This window comes from Anser anser (assembly GCF_964211835.1).
Source record: "Anser anser genome assembly, chromosome: 4".
Taxonomy (NCBI): domain Eukaryota; kingdom Metazoa; phylum Chordata; class Aves; order Anseriformes; family Anatidae; genus Anser; species Anser anser.
In genome coordinates this window covers 60,294,544-60,315,237 of record NC_139724.1, presented here as the reverse complement: position 1 = coordinate 60,315,237, position 20,694 = coordinate 60,294,544, and the positions used below count along the sequence as shown (strand labels likewise).

At 39.0% G+C, this 20,694-nt stretch overlaps 1 protein-coding gene across 8 annotated transcripts in view; it reads right to left on the bottom strand.

Annotated features, from left to right (window-relative positions):
* Nucleotides 1-272: 272 nt before the first annotated feature.
* PPARGC1A (PPARG coactivator 1 alpha) overlaps nucleotides 273-20,694 on the bottom strand; it is a 360,860-nt gene continuing 340,438 nt past the window's right edge. For all 8 annotated transcript variants that reach the window (XM_083834446.1, XM_083834449.1, XM_083834452.1 and 5 more), the window contains 6 exons: nucleotides 17,531-18,443; nucleotides 16,866-16,970; nucleotides 16,611-16,731; nucleotides 7,498-7,619; nucleotides 6,992-7,143; nucleotides 273-4,101 (listed from right to left, as the gene is read on the bottom strand). In XM_083834446.1, the coding sequence (XP_083690572.1) occupies nucleotides 3,998-4,101; nucleotides 6,992-7,143; nucleotides 7,498-7,619; nucleotides 16,611-16,731; nucleotides 16,866-16,970; nucleotides 17,531-18,443 (1,517 nt within the window). In that variant the 3' untranslated portion in view covers nucleotides 273-3,997. The remainder of the gene's footprint in view (nucleotides 4,102-6,991; nucleotides 7,144-7,497; nucleotides 7,620-16,610; nucleotides 16,732-16,865; nucleotides 16,971-17,530; nucleotides 18,444-20,694) is intronic.

The following is a 20,694-nucleotide window of genomic DNA, read 5'->3' as shown; positions in this document are numbered from 1 at the left end:
ACCACTGAGCATTTTTCAAAAGTTTTCCCACAAAGTTTCTGTTAGCCTCTCAACAGCCTCATGTACTCGTGGCCAAAAGGCAGGTAGCACCTTTCTACTATTAAATTACTAAAACTAGTGGGTCCGTCCCCTGCCCAAAGTGCAGTAATGTGGGCGTGACCTGGGCTATTTGAAATCAGCTTTGACCATTAGGAAGAGTACTAGAAAACCCAGTCCACGACCAGTTGCAGGGGGGACTTTCACTTTTGATAAAAAAGAGAAACAGAAGTGGATTTGAAACATTCGTTTCCCTTTATTTGCTCAGTGAGGCTGATGTGTACTGCACATTAAAAAAAATATCACAGGAATTTTCATACAATGAATTAAACCACAAAATTACATGTAGAATTGGCAGGTGGAAAATAGCCCAGCGTGGGCTTAACTAATAGCTCGCTTTCCCTGTTCAGCATAGTCCAACCAATAGCTTTACATGTTCACCTACTGTACAAATTTTACAGTAGCTCCATCAGGTCAGTGGTTCACATTATTGAAAATGTCTGTCACATAGGTACAAATTTAGAATCATCACATCATATTACATGGCTATTCTAGGTCATTTATAGATCAGATCTTATACTACAGTGATTGAAGTTCTCATTACAGCTATCAAAAAGGACACATAATCATTACCTACTGTAAGCTTATATCTTAAGGGATCAGAAGAAGGTGTGTGTTTTCTTTTTTCCTTTTTTTTTTTTTTTTTTTTTTCAACTGACCCAAGTATTACACCCCAGAGGCACAAACAACTTTCTTCTTGATGCTGCTTTTGGTGATGGCAGCCCAACTGCTTTTCAGAACAGTTCAGCACAGATATTTTACCTCAATTTTAGGCTCCCTCTGTTTGGATTTGGATCATTTTACCTTATGTAGGAATTACTTTGTTATAGCTCCAGAAAAGACCATAGTTTCTAAGTACCAGTTCTGTTACCTGTATTGCAGATGTGGTACTTACCACAGCATGAAAGCAACAGTACAATCTTCATCTAAAAGACATACAGAGCTATGCTGCAATTTGCCTCCAGTGACAATGTGGCACATGTGCTAATTTGAAATGTTCTCGGGGGGGGAGAGAAAAGGAAACACTGAGTTTATATTTTGATGGGTTACCTACTACAGTGTCTACAAATGATACAAATAGCTTTATTCAGCAATCCTAGCTCTACATTAATTTCATATGTAATCTGTAAATCCACAGAGGAAAGCCATCTTTAAGATAAGAATGCTTGCCAGGCCAGTGAAAAAAAAAAAAAAAGACTCATAACATTATGCCTGCTTGATGGAAAATAAACAGCCCACCCCCTCCTCCCACCCCAAAAAATCCCCACCAATTTATTCATGTCAGCAATGTAGGGCAAAAGAGAATGTATTTTAAATTTAATCACATAAATTAAAAGGCAAAATAGGTAATGCGTCTGGTCCTTGAACACATAATATGATATACTAAATATTGATTTCTTAAAAATAATTTATTGCTTTTAATATTTTTCTTTACAACAGAAGATACTCAAAATCCAGAAAGGAAAATTGTAAACTTTTAGTTTGGCATTCACACAAAGTTAAAATACCTGCATTTTTAACCTACAGAGCAACAACGAGAATTATGCAGATTAAAGAATGTTACAGTTGTAACACAGAACCTCTGAAAAAGTTCTTTTCTTTTTTTCTTTTTTCTTTTTTATTGCTATCTATCTACTGAGAAATAAGAAGCCAAAAAATCAAGCAAGCATCCGACAGGACAGACAGTGGAATCTCTCAGAACACAATATGCTGGTGATAAAATGAATGCAGCCATCAAAATCAACTGCACTGGCATGGGGGTGGAATCAGTTTTCTAAGATTGGGAGTGGGAAAGGAGATTAAATAGTTAGGTGTGCCATACCTTTAAGAGGAGTCATGAATGCCAAACAGTAATAGAATACCAAATCTATACATTCGCGAGCAAATTCCAAACTTTGCTGATTCAGTCTAGAGACTCCAAGTTCAGATGAAATTCTGATGCTCAGAATAGTAGTAGTTTACTGTTGTGTTTTCTTTTTTTTTCTTTCCTGAAGTTTATATTTAATTTACCAGAAGCAATGTCATCAGCAACAATGTCATGGGCACATCTGAGGCCATGCTAGTGCATAGTAAAAAAAAAGAAGAAGAAGAAAAAAAAAACAACAAAAAACCACTGCTTCTGCAAAAGCTGAATTTCCAGACAAAGCACTTACTCCAAACTGACAACCGTCATGCATCCTAGGTATAAAATTTCCACTGGCCTTTTATTATTTTAGTCATCTCATAATTTATAATAAATAGGATAATCTTAACTGATAAATATGTCTCTTTAGTAAACAAAGGAATGAAGGATCAGTATTTATACAGGATGCATAACTGTAAAAAATATAGATAAATACCATCATTAAACTCTGCCAATGAAAAGATTACTGGCTTCAACAACAGTGTTTAGACACAGAATTACTGTAAAAATCATACTGTACTTAGTACCTCAGCATATTTTTATCAAATTAAAATCACAAAAATTAAAACAAAATAGCATTTTAAAAAGATTTTTGACCTCTAGTTCCAAAACTACTGTTGATACATAAAATAAAAACATTTCTTAATGATTACCCATTTGAGAGACTTTACATAAAATTATGGTATCTCCTAGAAAAATTTAGATGAGAAAATTTCATTTCCCTAACAAATTCAGTGTATAAAACTGCAAAAGAAAATCAAGCAATGAGAAAAATGTGGAAAAATACTGCAGAAGTGGTTAATACCTTTTGGGCTAGGGTAAGTGTTGACAAAGTTCTTATATAAGCTCACCAAAGGAGGGATGAATGTATGTAAAGCATTTTTGCACTCAGACACACGCACACACGCACACCCTCACCCACACGCTTTTCTCTCTTTTTTTTTTACAATCAAATATATATAAGCGTTAAGTTCAGCTTTCTACATATGTTAGTGTACAATAATTGTTTCACCTCATATAATTACATTTGAGTATTCTTGATTAAGAAAAATTCAGCAGTTTTTGAAAAGAAGGCTGCATTTACAGTGCATAGCTGTAACAAAAAAAACCATTGTCATACAGTATGTACATAAATAAAAATACTCCATTTAACATCTGTAAATACTCAACTACTTTAAAGAATGTAGCAAATAAACTATCTGTGCACACACCCAGATAGTTATATCCAACTCTCATTAATAATGTAACACCACGTCCGCTCATTAGAATAAATCGCTGAACAAGCTGCACATTTGACCATTAACAAGGCTTTGAAAACTTTGCTGTGGAAGATCAACGTTGTAGACATTTACATGGGTGTCAGAATTAAAAGATGAAACTTCAAAATGTTAGGGAAGCTTTAGCCTTTCATTTTCTCTTCTGCAAGGAAAAAAAAAGAAAAAAAAACAGAAAAGAGAAGAAAAGAAAAATCTTAAAACAAAACTAAAACACATTGCAGACTTCTGGGACCTGTGGTTTCTTCTGGATTGTCATATTATCACTGTGTTGTGAGAAGAAGCTTCATTTAAAAAAAAAATGCAGTGTCTGATCCTCAGACATCAGCAGCCATAGTTCTCAAATTTGTTTTCTTCTAATTTGTTTTTGTTTTGTTAAAATGCACTATGTACACATTTTGAAGTTCTATATTGTAAGTGTATCTCTGTGGAACTGCTGCCATGACATGTGGTTTGCCCTCGACTGCACGAGGACCGCTGGGCTCCCCCGCCACCGGTCACCCGCGAAAGCAAAGCTGACACCCATGGACACGCGTGTGCTTGCTGGATAGCCATTCCGCCTCCTCACTCCTCGAGCAGCTGTGTTCATGTAAACCATGGTTTTGAACAGAGAGTGTAAAGTAGGAGAAATTCCTAAGTATGACTTTTCAATTGTCCATTATTGAAGGACGTGATGTCCGTGAGGTATTCGCCATCCCTCCGTTTTCCTCTGGTGTGATGCATGTTACCTGCGCAGGCTCCGCTGTGCCTCTTTAAGTAAACTATCAAAATCCATGGAGTCATACTTGCTTTTAGTGGAAGCAGGATCAAAATCATCTGAGTTTGAATCTGAAACCAAAGAGATGCAAGTTCAGTTAAGAGGCATGAAACACTGGCTAGCGCTTACATTATTTTTTTGTACGGCAGCACCAACAAAGCACTGCAGAAACCATCTATTTGCCATTAGACCTTTGTGGAAACAGGATGCTTAAAGACCAGAAACAGCCATCAGAGAAGCTTTAGGTATGGACAGAGCTTTCCGATAAGAATCAAGGCCTAAAAAAGTAGTACATCTCCTAAGCAGGGTGAGAGAACGATAAAGAGTTTCTTCAAGAATTGAACACTGCTACACTGCTACTTAGAGGTCTCTCAGTAGTCTCAGAATGGTTGAGGTTGGAAGGGACCTCTGGAGATCATCAGTCCAAAACTGGTCCAGGTAATCTTGACAGGTGCTTTACCAAAAGCTCCACCATGGTTTTGCAAGACGCAATACCCCTAACTCACTTCTCCCAAGAGAGATGATAGCAGTGGCTGTGCAGAAAGCCAGCACAGGCTGCGGGGCGGCACGCAAGGGACACTGCTGCTCCTGGCTGACCTGCTGCAGGGCCCAATGCATATCACTACACCTCCCTCAATCTCTCTTTTCACTTCCGCTCTGATTGTTTTGGTTTGCTTGTTCAGCAAACCAAACAACTGAGGGCAAAGTCTCCACGCTGCTGTACAAGCAATCTCAGGTGGCATCCTCAGATCTTTGTAACATAAGTGTAACAGCAAGAACAGTGGTTCAGACCCTGTGGAATGTGTGTTTTAGGTGGGATCTATAATACTTGCTCCAGTGTTGATAGTTGTTTAGACAGACATCGGTCTGTTTCTCGAGCAGAGAAGGGATGGTACCTTTGTGACCATGTAGTTCTACTACAGCAACTATTGATGTGACTGCAAGCACTGAATTTCCTTTTGGAGTCATTCCTGCTCAACACTGGCTCTCCCTGGTAGCTATGTCACAGTTCCTTTATGAGAGTGCCCTTTTCTTGCCATTTCTTGTGTTGAATTAATCAGAACTCCCCATCTACCACTATACAACGCACTGTGAATTAAATGTTCATTACAAGTTCTGTTAAGACAATATCTTCTCACAGAGGAGAGGTGTTAAACTTCTGACTACTATTTTCAAGTGTTTTCTTTCTTCTATACTCAACCCAAGGCTGATTAATTCTCTCCATCCTCGTACTAGCTCATGAATTTTAAAGTTCATCCTGCCTATGTAGCTCTATTAGATACTCCGTGAAATACAGAGAATGCAGTCTGAAGTAGAGAAGCTCAAGCTGTCAGCAGGACAAAGTGAAAATACTCAGAGATTCTCTGGGAATCCCACTCACTCTGGAAAGATCTGCCAGGGAATACTCCCAGTGATGAATAATGTTCCAAAAGGGTTCCCTTCAGACAACTTATTTTAAACCCCAGATTTTCTGAGATACAGAGACTACCCTGGCTTCCGCTACTGAAGATAAGTCAAATCAAGTCAAGACTTCAATCTGTTTTTACTGTTTTTATCAGCCTGCATTTTGACAAACGCCTTGCTACCTTTTATATTTTCAGCATCAACCTTATATCTCTTCAGTAGTCAATTGCCTTTTCTTAGCTTTACATTATCTGTTTAGCCACTGAAGTGAATTATAGCATATTCATTGTGAACAATGTGTATCATCTTTATCATTTATTCTGAAAAGACATCAATTGGTTTGAAAAAATATATTTGTATTCACTTCCTGCGTTGCACAAAGCCAAGGGCAGCAGATACAAGATTTCATTAGCAATGTGTTACAGGGTTATGCAGAGATTTTAATGACTGTGGTCATTTATTCATAAAAAACACAGTATCTGATTAATATAGATTCAACGGCAAATTGTCCCTTGCTATTTTATTCAGAAAAGAGCATCTCCCACACTTTTAGACTATTTATATAGGTATCAGGAAAGCTTTAACATTTAATGAACACTTTACAAGGTAATTAAATAAGAGGTAAGTTTACAATATAATTTCACAGAGGATGTTTTGGAAGTCTGCATGGTCTCTTTGTGCACATACATAACAACACTTTTCCTCTAAGAATCTGAACACCTCCAAATATCCTTTCAAGGGGATGCATCACACCCAGAGCATAGGGCAGAACCATACATTTATGCCCAAACAGAACTGGGGAAGATCCAGGTGAGTTATCACTGCTGGTGTGCACACTTGGGACTAGAGACTGGTGTGCACACTGCCCCCCACCAATGGGACACCAAACACCAAGGGACATGCCAAGCTCTCCACTGGCTGAACCCTCTCACATCATGACTGGAAGTCCCTGAAAAGAGACACATTCACAGATAGATGCTTATGGACAACGTGGGAGCCACCAGTTGAGATCTGTGGTCTTTTCTATACTACGGGTCAAATTTGGTCATGAACCCTTCTATCTTTCAAACCTAAGAAACTATGAACCACATTTAAGGAGCGTCTCTGGCAAGCTCTACAGCACAATTCACAGCAAAGTTAAGAATCATAGTGATTTTTTGGGGAGATGAGGCATCTACTTGATGTTGTTTAGGGTTCATTTAAATAAATCAAGTATTAGACCCAAGAAGCCATTGTAAGCAAAGGAACCAGCAAGTTTCTGCGGTGCTATCATTTCAGTTCAGCGAAGTACTATTGAATACCAGGCATTTGTTTTGATAATGATGGAAATGAGCTTTAAAAAAAATTCACAGTCTGAAATATCTGGAAAAAGTCAACTCAACGTAGAGTTCAGATTAGTAAACTTTTAAACTTCTTGCAGCAAGCAAAAAACCACCTTCTTGAAACTCCTCACACCATTTATATACAAGCAGCAAACAAAAACCAAGCAAACCTTAATTTCTCCTGAACTACGAGGTACCAGTTATGTACTTTAATTCACTAGAACAAAATACCTACCTAGGTCTGCATAGTTAGACTTGCAAAATTGCTTGCGTCCACAAAAGTACAGCTCAAAGTCAGGTTCATTTGACCTGCGTAAAGTGTATCCATTCTCAAGAGCAGCAAAGGCATCACAAGTGTAGCGGTAGGTGATGAAACCATAGCTGTCTCTGTAATTGAAAAATACAGTTGTGAACGAAAGCTAAGAAGAGTTAACACACATTAGCGTAACCCCTTCCTGAAAGCAAGAACTTGCAGGAGATCCAGCAATGGAAATGCCAGAAGTACAACATCCATTTATCAGCATGATTGTCCTGTCAGGCAGCTAAATACTTATTTCTGGGACAGGAAATCTCAACTAGCAAGATTAATAAATAAGGATGAAAGAAAATAAATAAGGTTTTGAACTCAGCATGTCATCTGTCACAGTACTTACACATGTAACTCCCATACCAGTAATCTTACTGCCATAATTTTTTACATATGGCAGCTCCCAAACAAGAAGTAATCTCAAAAGTTCTTACCCATCATCCTGCAAATTTACTGTGCACTCCTCGATTTCACCAAAAACTTCAAACCGGTCCCTCAGTTCTGTTCGGGATGTGTCAGGTCTGATTTTACTCACATAAATCACACGACGTTCTTCCTGTTGATAAAGAGCAACAGGGAACACATATTTTTACCGAATGTGTAATACAGATGAACCTATACATACATGCATACATATACACACATGGATGTGAAAAGGATGCATAATTATAGTAAAAGTCACTTGTGGGAGACCTACTGCATCCTGCTAGTGAGTGAAATAGTTCTCTCCTGGAAAGCATTTGAAGTATTTAAATGATGCCAGCTTTGCCAGGTGGCGTTCTCCTGAAAGGTTTTGCTGTGTTCTGCTACACTCTGATAGACCACTCCCTTCTTATCTTATTACATCTTCTTCCCTTCCAGTCTTCTCACCACTTGCCCTTTAAGACTGCAAACTTCAGAACCAGGGACTCCCCTCCTCTTGCAATATGTACAACACTGGGCAAAATCCATCTTAGTTGTGGAGTACTATGAAGTAACACAGTAACTGCATAAATGTCCCATGAACATTGACAAATGGGTTATAAACATAACATTATAAACTTAGAAGACTCATTAGCTGCCTCATCCTGCAATTGGCAGTTCCATACCTTAAATAGAGGGAAAACTGCTAGGAGTCCAGAAGATGACTTTTATTAAAATAGATACTGGGGAGGAGAAGGGAGAAAAATAAAATGTGTCCTGTGGCCACCATTACCTTTCTTAGGAAAAAGAACATGACTGAATTCCCTGGTTTTACAGGTTTTCATGTTCCTTTGCATGTTCCTTTGACACCGGGAGCAAAACAACACAGATACTTTCAAAACAATCAAGTTGTGATCATATCATTCCTTCTTGAGTGAAAATGCTCAGCAGAATGACAGAGACTAGGAAACCCTGGAAGAGTCACTTTGTGAATATTTGGATTAGCACTTTACCAAGGACAAAGCCATTCAGTGAGTTGCAAGAAAAAAAAAGAAAAAGAAAAAAAAAGAAAAAAAAAGGCAAAAGGAGATCTTCAAACCACTGACCTTAAGGTAATCAGGGCAAAGAAGAATTGGCTACAGATGGGCTGGGTGCTCAGCCCTCCTTGTCTCTGATTGCCTCTGGCCTGAAGAACCCTGTCACTGTTGGCCTCCTGCTCATTCCCTGCACTCACCCACACGTTTGTCCCGTAAGTTGTTCCACCACCAAATTCTCAGCTGGTGTAAAGCTGTCAGTTAGTGGAGCAATGTCAGTTTAAACCATCAACTCAGGCACCTGACACTTGCACAGAATTTAGGTGCCGAATTCCAAAGGAGCTATACTGACTGCTGAGAATTCAGGACTATCTTAACCTGGAGGTGCCTAAAGGCTAATGGCACCTCAACTCTGCAATGCTAATGGCTCCAGGGACCTAAATATAGACTTGCATTCCTGCTCAGAAACATCCTAGCCTGAAGAGAAAGGTAGCTTTCAGTGTTACAGTTCAGATATAGCACAAAATGTACGTTTTCCAAGAGTCCCCACAGAGGCATAAGGTACCAGTCATTCTTGGGAGACAGTTAATAGTCACACCTAAGACAGCAAGACAGGTCAGACCAAAATACATGTGGAAAGACATATGGTCCTGATGCCTCTTCTTTACTCGTTCGAACACACATTTGAGATAAAGGGACCATCAGAACTGTTCTTAGTTATGGGCATATGAACTTGGCTCCCTCTTCCCAGGACAGCACTCTTTACCCAGAAACTGTTTAATGTAAAATAAATAAATTTCTGCAGCTGGAAGACGAAACTAATATACCTTCCTCTCAAGAGAAACTCCTCTCTAGCATACCAAGTCAACTATTTTTGCTTACTCTTTTCCTGGCCCCACAAATCTTAGGGGCCTGAATCCAGTCCATCTAAGCTCTGGTGAAATGAAAGATAAGGGATCAAGGCCCTAGCAAACAGATCCAAGAATCAAATGCATCCACTTCTTGGACAAAAGCCCTACCCACTAAGGTATGTCACAAAAAGTGACCACTGCAACCACGTCGGTCTGTTATAGCTCCCTGGTCAGCCGAGTGGAGACCCTGACTGCTCTACCAAAGTATGTATATGCTCTCCTTAACCAATGCGATCAGGGAAGTATCTGATTTAGGTGCCTGAAACTACAGCTTTTATTGAATATACAAGGAACCAAGGTGACAGGCTTAATAGTCCTCAATCGCCCTGCTGCGACAGACACTTCCATTTTAAAATGCTATGCCCTCTAAAGTTCATGGTCTAAAAGCTGCTCTTGCTCTTTGCCATAGCACTACAATCTGGAAAAGTTAGCACGGCTAAAAGAAGGGCACGTGTGCTCACAGGTGGCCATAAATTTATGAAGGAGGGGTACTTTACAGACAGCTGCTGCTTTTTAGCTCTGTCTGTACCCTGTCCAAGTCCAGAGCCCTGACTCTCCTGACAGGAGAATGAACTAGGGAATGCAGACAGCAAGCAACAGAAATCTGCATTTCTTCCATTTTCCCCATTCTAATTCTGCTTAGTTTCAGTATGGTTGGGTGCCATAAACTTCAAAACCAGGAAAATCTGCATATGCACAGTAATTACTTTTTCAGACTGTTTTACCAAATCAAGGATTTAACCGCATTGAAACACTTGATAAGAAACAATTCCATTGATACTTGCTATTGAACCTAAATGACTGACCAGATGGAGCAGAACATAACATAGCAGACTGTCTAATATACTTTAGCTGAGATAATACATCTCGACTGAAAAAACATAATGTTTCACTCACTGACATGGAGATTGTTATATTACAGTGTGATGGAAATAACTATTGCACGCTCTTCTATAAGACTGTGCATGCCTGTGCAATTTTTCCTTCTTTTATCCCTCTAATAACTTTTATATATCTAATATCCCTTTAAGACAACTGTAATAAAACAAAAGTGAACAATTAAAAAAAAAGCCTGTTAAACTATCATTAAGGGAATAAGTTAAACCTGCAAAATTAAGGAAATTCAAATTTAAAGCTGAAATGCACCATATGTCCTCCAGTGTGCACACATGAGGAGATGTTCGTTCAAGTATTTTTTTAAGCAGAGAGCCATGATAGTATAAGATATTAGAAAACACAGGCTCTGTACAGCACTGTCTTTGTCTTGGTTAATTTCAGTTTATTTAAAGCAATTACGAAAAAAAAGTATTTGTATTCACAGAGACACCTGACTTTTATTCTCATTAATAATAAGAGCTATAGAAGCCTAACAAGATTACAACATACCTCTAAATGTTAAAGACCTTTATTTTATCACAAGTTACGTGTATACGTCTGTATGTGCATATTAAGTATGCTTTTTACTGCACTTGTTAGAGGAGATGATATATGACTTGGGAACCTAGAGGGCTGCAGAGAAAAGCTTTTGTTTTCAATTTAATGTGGGCAGAGGGAACCCGCAGGAAACTCCACATGACAGCGTTCATATTTCCCTCCCAAAAGTGCAGATGATTTATTTTGCGACATAAGCTTTAAGCGTATGTAGTTCCTGCAGTACCTGCTTTGCCAGATAAATAAAGTAAAAAAGAAGAGCCTGGCCAGCTCCCCCAAGCCCAATATGTCTGTCTTCTTCTGCTCTATCTAAAGCTCCTTCTTCTTAATTTTGCTCTTTCTTCCTGGCAGTAAGAACACTTGAATAGGCAGATGTGGCAGAGAGTCTCAGACTGAAAAGCAGTGTTTCAAGTCTCAAATGAAAATACTAAAGCATTAGCATGCCTAAACTGGAGAAAACTACCAGGATATAGTAGTTTTAAGGATACAAATCCCCCAAAACATTCTCTGATGCTAAGGATCTTTTTGTCTTGCAAAAGCTTCCTCCAAAACTCTTTTTTATTTTCCCTTCCTCAATCTTTAATTTCACAAAAGCCCAGACCAACAGACGTATTAGTATTCACATGTTTTTTTATACCAGGCTTCTTCACCCAACATTTGTTTCCTTTGCATGCCTCTCCTTGCCGCACCCTGGGGTGCTGCTAAGCAGGCTCTGTGGGAACTCCAGAGGTGACAGCACACTGTGCTGCTGTCCTCATTCTCCCTGCCACCTTTTGTCTGCACATTTCTGGTGCATACCAGGTTTTCCAAGAGCCAGATAATGCTCTGTGTGAAGCTGAGAGAAAAAAAATCTGAGGTTATTTTGAAGCTGAGGTCTGCCACAGGCTTGTCAAAGGCTCTGCTGCTTCCTCCAGCATGAGTGCCTGGCTGGGTGCAAGCCCCCTGCCCGTGTTGCCTTCCATGCCCGGTGCCTTGTCTCCTCTTTCAGTACAAAGCAATGAAGACGTTCATCCTTAGAGATGGAGGCCAAAAACATTTTGAAAGTGCAATGGGAGTGGCTGGGCAGAGTTTAGAAAAGAAATGCTACGAATGGAAGAGCCAATAAAACTTTAGATTTTGACACGCTAAGAAGAAAAAATTGCTTTAGATTATGTATTAAAGAAGAATTGAGGACTATGTATGACCTGTGTACAAGTATGAATGGCAAAAGGAGGACTCACAAAAAATTGGAAAAGAAAGAAAGAACACTGCACAATATTCTCAAATATTGCTGTGTGGCTGAGGACTGAAAAAGTTCAGCCACTCTCCATGGTGACTGCTCAAAAAATAGTGATAAATCAGTAAAACTCAAGATTTAGATAATTCATCTGATACATTTTCAGCAACTCATACAGCAAAGGTAGAATGCCTGTGATCGGAGCCATCAAGATGAGCAACGACAAAAAGATCCAAACTAAATTACCAATGTGCATTGGCTTCTTCATTAGTGGGAAGTGACTCCATTAGAGGCTGAGTCTGGTTTTAGACTTCAGAGAACCCATGCACTCATTTAGAAAACCACCTTTCTCTTGCTTTCCTGTTGTAGAGCAATTTATTTTCTTTGAAACCATGTGTTTCCTTCCACTGCAGTGGCCTCACAGAGCATTTATCTTCCTGCATCTGTAAGCTCTCTGGGACAGGGACTCTTGATACTTGCCTCGCGTAGGCTGTCAGCACTTAGAAATTAAAAACAGTAGTGCTAATAGTAATTTCCTGTACAGGTATAAAAGTGGATTTTGTAATACCTCCTGGCAGCAGCCAGTCCCCGCAGTAAATAAAGCTATAGGGAGGATGGGACAGTAAGTCAGTAGCACGGCCATAGTGGCAGAGCAGCACAGATTCAACGCGCCAGGCTGCTGGCCAGTCTAACCTTCCAGCCCTGATGCACCACTTCAATGGGGAACCAAAAACTCCTTTAACCAAAGGGCTTCAGTGCCCCAGGAGTACTCTGGGTGTGCTCCACCAGCCTTGTAGCTCTGCTGTGCTTTCAGGCTCACTGAGCTCTGCTCCCAGTGCTCGCAGAGCCTACACCACTGAGCTGTTGCAGTCCTTTGGTGAGTTACAGCACTCACTGTAACCTCTCCCGAAACTGCTACTAACCCACTAACTCCACTCAAGCATCGTTGTCTGCTTGTCAGACTCCAGAATTGAAATGTGCTAACTGTATTTCTGAAGCCATGCCTTGGAAAATATTTGCTGCATGGTCTAATGAGCTGCTGCAGCAAAAGCCTGCATACCTCAGAAATGTCCTGGAGTATATAGGAAGAAAAAAGCAGTCCTCAGTCTTCTTGGCAAATCACTGTGATCTGCCTTGGATACGGGTTGGATCCCAATTTCTACAAAGCCCTGAGTAGCCTGTCCTGTCCCGCAGTTGTTTCTGGAGTTTCATGATGAATGAATGTGTCTCTGCCATGACCTGGTTAGCACTATTAAGTGAGTCTTGGCGGCAGACCGGCCTTCCCTTCAGTGAGCACCCGTTCCACAATGAAATGGGGACCCAAATGAATGGGGACCCAGTGAAACAAATGACATCAACATCAAACTAGATTATGCTAAAATCTGTTCCATTAGCATCACAACCAAAAATATAAATAAATGAATGAATGACAAAAGTATTCTGACTTTCTAACTCAGAAATCACTTGAGACATATTGAAGAAATGACATTTTTCAGATGTGACTGCTCAAAATTAAGACCCTAGTCCACAGAAAAGACACTGAATCTCCAATCACTGGGAAAGGGAGGATAGAGAAGAAAAGAGAGAAAAATATCACAGAACCTTTTGAAGTCATATAGCTGCAAATCTAGATATGACTTCAGGAATCCAGTCAGGGAAATGGTAGCCCTGGCTTTCAGCTGACCTGAAGCGACTGCAGCAAATGTGTTGTGTGCACGACTGAACAGGCAGCCATTTAAACACGCCTTTGCCTGGTAGCATGAACACAGGCTTCTAAAACAAGCCTCTTCTGCAGTCTGCCAACATGCCTTCGCATCTGCCAAAATACAAGCTGCTTGCACAATCAGAGGGCACTGCTACACATATGGTTTTGACAGATTAAAATATGTGAATTTTTTTCTCATTTCTTTTTCCTCGGTTTCACACTCTTGTTGTCACATTGAGACTAATTCTAGATATTGAACCAATAAGACCTGATGGCTTTTCGTTCAGTCATGATTTCTGTTCCCTTCACTTTGTGCATCTTTTCTACAACTAACTCCTGAGATCTTAGCATGGTGCTTCCCATGAAGAAAAGCCACCTGCCGTGGGTAACAACACCTAAGGCATTAGTACTGACCAAACCTTGGGGTGCTCTGTTAACAGTATTTGGAGTTATGTGGTCTTGAATTAGTTCTTGCAGCATGAGGATGAGCTAGAAAGAAAGGAAAAAAATCTCCAACGCAGAATTTATGGAAATCTGAACTTATCGAACTGTAGAAAGAGTTCAAGGAAAGAGAGAAGGGATTCTTGCGGCTGAACAGTAAATGAGATGAACACCTCAAGAAAGAAAAGAGTAGCACAGAAGAGACCCATTACCAAAAGGAGTAAGAAAGGGGACAGAGAATGCTAGACAAAAACAGCACATTTGTTAAATTAGTACATATTTTATCACTGATTTCATGCGATCAAGTCTTCCCTTTCTCTGATGTCTCCTAACCCACACTTATTTGCACAGGGAATAAACTGGCATGATTCAATACAGATTTTTAAAGTAAAAGTGCTGATAGACTTTGGAGAAAGGAGTCAGTAAAACTTCATCTACATCTCATGCAGCTTTTACACAGGTGACTGGATTTCAAGTTTTTTCTGTGTTCTATTTATTGATATTTTATAAATATATGATTTGCCACCCCACTAGACCATTTCAGTTCTAATTTATTTATGTTTATTAATACACAATTTCATTAATGAAGTTAATTAACATGACAATGCTCACTTTAGATGAGAAAATAAATTCATCCTTGGTTTAGAAGAGCCTAAAATTCTTGACATAGAGGAAGTTATGGTGCAGCATATCTATAGCTTTTAAAGTTTCTTTTCTTTCCTACCTTTTTCTTGATTAGCTAATAGCCAAACATTTGCTGTTTTAAACTAAATCAAATTTTCTACTTTTCAGCATGATTCAAGTTTATTTATACCAGTAAGGTACCGTAATTGACAAGTAGTGAGATACATCCATGACAGAGGTCTACTTGAATATCTAATTTGTCTTAGATCTAAGAGAGAACAGCCAGTGTAAGTTACTATTGCTGGGAGTTAGTGTTCATCTCTAAGCAGATGGAAGCTAGATATTTTAAAAATAACAGCAACAATTGACTGAAATATAGCCCTTTCTGAAGCCATGCAAAATCCTTCCATTGCCTTCCCTGAGTTTCAGATCAGAACATGTTATGGAATTATATTTCATGCTTTACAAAATATAGGTATCGCACTCATTTTGTAGATAGGACACCTGATGCAGAGAAAAGCGGAATCATTTGATCAAGCGCACTAAGACCAACAGTAGCAGAGACAAAACTCACAAACTAAAGGTGCCTATTCCCTCCCAGAACTTCTTGTTGCCATAGACTACACCTGCCTCTGTCAACATCTACATACTCCCAGCTCTGTTGGTGTATTCGGAGAAATGCTGCAGAGTGTGTTACATATCACCTTCTTACTACAAAGTCCACTAAAGGCATTGGAAAGAGACTATTCATTTTGGTGAGCTTTGGATAGAATACAAAGAGGAAATGTGGAACCAAAGATGAAGTATCCCAGTCTGCACCAGTTCATGCAGGAGTAAGAGGATGGCAAGAGCAGCAGTAAAGTGAGCTCACCAAAAGAGCTTAACAAGGGGAATTCAGACTTACAGCAGCTCCCAATTTATCAAAACCATCATGCAGTTGCCAATAGGGAACTAAAAGGGGGCAAAAGCCACCTGTCCATTTAGTAGCCATTCTTCTGTCATACTGCTACAATAGCCATGGGAGTTGCTGATGCTCCCATGGGTATTTCCTTTGCCTCAGGTATTTTCAGACATTTTGCATAGAACATTGATGAACAAAATAATTAACGTATATTCATTATGAAAGGGCCAGTATTAAGTGACATTTTAAAACTGTGTCACGTATTCAGACTATTTATTTTGGTAAAAATAATTTAGAAATAAGTGTGTCATAGACAGAAAAGAAAAATTAAATCATGCCTTTGGACCCCAGTTTCAAATTCTGTTATTTATACCCTCTGTATAGACAATTACAGCTACTACAAATGTTGAGCGATCAGTATGTAAGCTGACTGACTCTTTATATTGCTTCCACAAAGAACACAAAGAAACAGAAATCTAGAAACTAGACATTGATTACTGGCACTCTGGTAAGTGACATATAGTATAAGCTGCAGGTTCACTGATAGATCAGTATAAGGAATAGACTGGGTCACATTTAATTCTTTGTTGTCTGGGATGAAACCTTTTTCTAGAAAATCCTTTTTTTTTTCCTGATGAGTAACTTGGAGAGTTGCAATTTACAGAACCTGAAAAAATTGGTAGTGTACAAGCAAAACACAAACTGTTATGAAAACACATATTTGCCTAAAGTTCAGAATGCTAAGAAATACACATATGCATATTCTTGTATTTTGTTTCATTATAAAGAAGAAAGAAAATAAAGTCTCAGTTCTAGCTTTAGAAATCTACAAAAAGAAACAGAAACCTATTTCAAAATGAAAGTTATCTTCACAGTGCTTACAATTGCTTTCTGCCTCTGTCTCTCTCTTTGTTTGGCCCTTTCAGATTCCCGTTTTTCATACTCTTTGCGGTATTCTTCCCTCTTCAGCCTTTCATGCTGATATTCCTCATAGCTGTCATATCTAGGAAACATAACTTAGTCATTAAATCAAGCACCTGCATTTGTTAATGTAAATTTAGTAATGCAATTTCTGGAATGCTTCATTATCTCTTGACAACACTGAAAAGCAAACGAAATGTGCACAAAATGCACTACCTGGGTCTGCGACTGTACGGTGATCTGGATCGCGATCTTGCACGTAAGGGAGAACTTCTGTATGCTCGGTGTCTGCAGTGGCTGGACTCATAACAGTGACAAGATCTGCAGGAAGAAAAACATTTACTTCTGTCATTCACTTTGAATCTATTTACACCATTTTCTCCTCAGCTACCTCTTACCTGAACTTACAATTTCTTCTACGCTACCAGTGAAAATTTCCAGTGACATTTTGTGATCTCCTAGTCAACTAAGGGGCCTCAAGTGATTTTGCCCCCTTCTGTAATGTTCCTTATTGAGGCTAACACAGAGCAGAGTCAGCCACTGTCAACTTCATCTGATAGGGACTGCAGCTAGATTGCCACCGGGCAGCTTGCAGATAATGGGGAAGGTTAGTTGTGTACATCTCTCACCAATTGCTCTGCCTCTGACCTGACTGGCTCCACTCAGAAAGAGTAAATTTGGCAAATTCAAAGGATAATGGCAACAAGTGTTTCTGTAGCAATCCTGTAACCTTCAGAGTTTATCAGCTCAGGGACAATAAAAAAAGTTGAACCGGATTAAGTTATTTCTTTTTCTAAATTTCTTTCCTTCAAGTCACTCTGTTTTTGCTGTTTTCCTTCTTACTACCTACAATGATGATATATGAATTTGCTGCACCATACCTTGAAGAGGATCTACTACAGGGCGACCTTGATCTCGATCGGGAATATGGAGAACGGGAACAAGACCTGCGTTGAGGAAAGGACCTGGATCTAGAGCGTGTCCTTTGGGATCTTTGAGAAAATAAGGATTTGGGTGGAGACACTGAATCTCTGCATGGAGAGTTAAAAGAAGAGCAAGAAGGCGATACATCAAATAATGAATAGGCTTGTGTCCCATCCCAAGGGTAGCATAGTTTATCACTTTCATCTTCACTGTCGTCAAAGAGACCATCCATTGCTAGTCCTGAATTTATAAACATAGGTAGTTTGGAAAATTGTTCATTCCTGTAATCACTGTCCCTTAGTTCACTGGTCTTATCTGCTTCTTCATCAAAAACAGCTTGGCTGGGGTGACCAAAATGCTTATTCAGTTCAGCCCGAATTTCCTGGTCTTGGAGCTGTTTTCTGTTATTACCGAGGGATCCCTGCTTACTTGTCTGTAAAGTCTCTTTCTTGAAATACTGGTCTTGTTCTAAAGAAGAACAAATCTGACACTGCCACCCAGGTGAAGAATCCTTAAATTCTAGTTGTCTGGAGTCCTGAAGTTCCTGGGATATTTTAATGTGTATTTCCGATTTTGAATTCACAGATTGACAGTAGTCATGGTCACCAAACAGCCGCAAACTGGGCCGTTTTGTCTTTCTCTCCTCATGTCCACTGGACGGTACTGTAGTCTTGCTAAGCTGTGCATACAGCTCAGACTGTTCTGGACCCTTCTTGATCGGGTTGTTTCCTTGTGAACCGGAAGACTCACTGTAGCGGGGCTTTTTTGAAGGTGGTACAACAGTCTTGCATGATGACTTCGGCTTAGGTGAAGTCCTAAAAGGATTATCCTGGTTGGCTTTATGAGGAGGGGTTGTAGGTGGAGTTAGGCCTAAGGGAAAAAAGAAAAAGGAGGAATAGAATATTTCTAAGCACACAAAGTTCATTAACAAGGCATACACATTACAATAGGTTAAAAAGCAAGACCCATTCTATGTCAACTTAATACAATACAACTATTACTGGGAGCAAGAGTATATAGGGTTTGAGACACCAAAGTTCTGTGACAACAATAGCAACAATACTAATGCATCGCCATTAATCTTCAACATTATTTCTGCCCCTCCCCTTCCTCCATGACATCCGCCTCTTTCTCTGTAGATTCTGACAGAAAAGATCAAGAGATAAATATCAAAAGACTTTTTTGATAAAAATCAAAACGATTTTGATATAAAAATGAAAAGTCAAAAGACTGGCACTGTCAAAAACCTACAGAAATTAGCAGACAAAAACCTGAATAAAAGGAAGTCCAAGAAAAATAAATGAGCGCTACCAAAGCAACCTCTGTGGTACACAGAACTTGAATGCAAGGAAGTACGGCAACTCTACAACTTGACTGCAATGACTCTTTGTCTCCACAGTTCATTAACTTAGTAAACCATTGCTAATGTATGTATAATACATTCTTGTAAGCATAACTAATACATTTTGCATGAAATGTGGTTCTGCAACTGAAACCGAAGTGAACAATAGGGCTACTACAACTGTAATGAACCATTGCACTTACAACTAAATATTAGTGAAAGTCACGAAGTAGGGAGTAGAAGTGAAACAGATAAGTATTTCAAGACTAACAACATCGCTAACTACCATGATTTTTCACATAACTGCAGTACATTACTTCACTACGGTGAAATGAAATTGCAGGAAGGTCAACAGCCCACTCTAGTAAAACCTAGGAACCAAAGCAACATCTTCCAATTATTTTTCTAAGGGTAGAATATGTCTCAACATTTCCTGTAGAAATCATAAAAATTTTTTAGACTGTGTAAAGGATAACCCAGGACACCTGTGTAAAGTAACAGCTAACTCCAGTCACTGTTCATGAAATTGTTATTACTCTTCAGAAAGGTACCTTTTGTGCTACATTTTAAAAACTTGCTTCTGTCTGATTGACAGAATTGCAATTCTGTCATTACATCTGTCCTAATGTAATTTAGAATTACATATGCTTAAAATTAAATGAATACATAAGTATTTTCCTGAGTTAGGAACTGAGATTAGGGAGTTGTCCTAGATTATCCAGTTCATCCTTAAACACTCCAGGGGACGGTGCTGTCCAAGATTTCTTTTTCTAAGCCAGGCAATGAGCTTTCCATACTTCCTTAGCAAGAATGAAAAGAGAGTGTAGACACTTCCAGGAAATGTGTATTTCAAACATGGCTACAGAGTTTTGTTTTGTATTTTTAACCATACAGTGGAGCTCAGCAGATCAATGCAAATGGAACATGTTTTATAGTGTTTTGCTGTAAAGAAGAAAAGCGTCCATCAATGCATAGTGCTCCCTACGGATCGTAAATGGAGACTGGGAGTCCCATTGCATTAGCTGCAATGAATTTGTTCCAGAAAAAAGAAGATAGGAGTACTAAGACATGAATACTTGATGTGAGAAAGAAGACTGATTTTGTCTGAACACTTGGAAAAAAGGGTTATGAGCCACCCACCCATGGCTACATGAAGACTAATGCCACCAAAGTCAGAGAAACTGAAGCAAAGATGCTGTAACTCTAGTTACTCCAAATGCAAGTTTGAAACTGAAATAGTTTCATGCAAAGTCATCAACTATTTCCTCTAATTTGATTCCTCAGTTTTCATTTCCTTCCCGAAAATTCACTTGAATCAGCAGTATAGATTCCACACCTTATCTACCTTATTAATAAATATTTTTTACTACCAAATTAATTTTTGTCAAAATGAGAACAGTCCTCTTCAAAATTCTTCAAAAATCACTCCTGGATTAAAAATTCAGGGTCATATTCAACAAAGATTTGAGTAAGCAAGGAATGTTTTCTAAATAAAAACCTAGAACTGGTACTTTTAGTTATGCAATTATACAGCCCATGAAAAGTCCTGCGGTTACTGACTGAATTTTCAGATGCAGTTTTAAAGAAAGAATGAAATAGGAGAATATTAAATCCAACCCCTCTTTGTTGCTTCCTTATAAAATTCGACCACTCCACAGTGAACATCTGCACATTTAAAAATTTGGGACAAGAAGCCCCAGAGATAATCCAATATCCAAAATAAAATATTGTTTCCATTCCCACTTCTTTAAAGCTAGCCCTGGCAGAAAGCAAGCTATA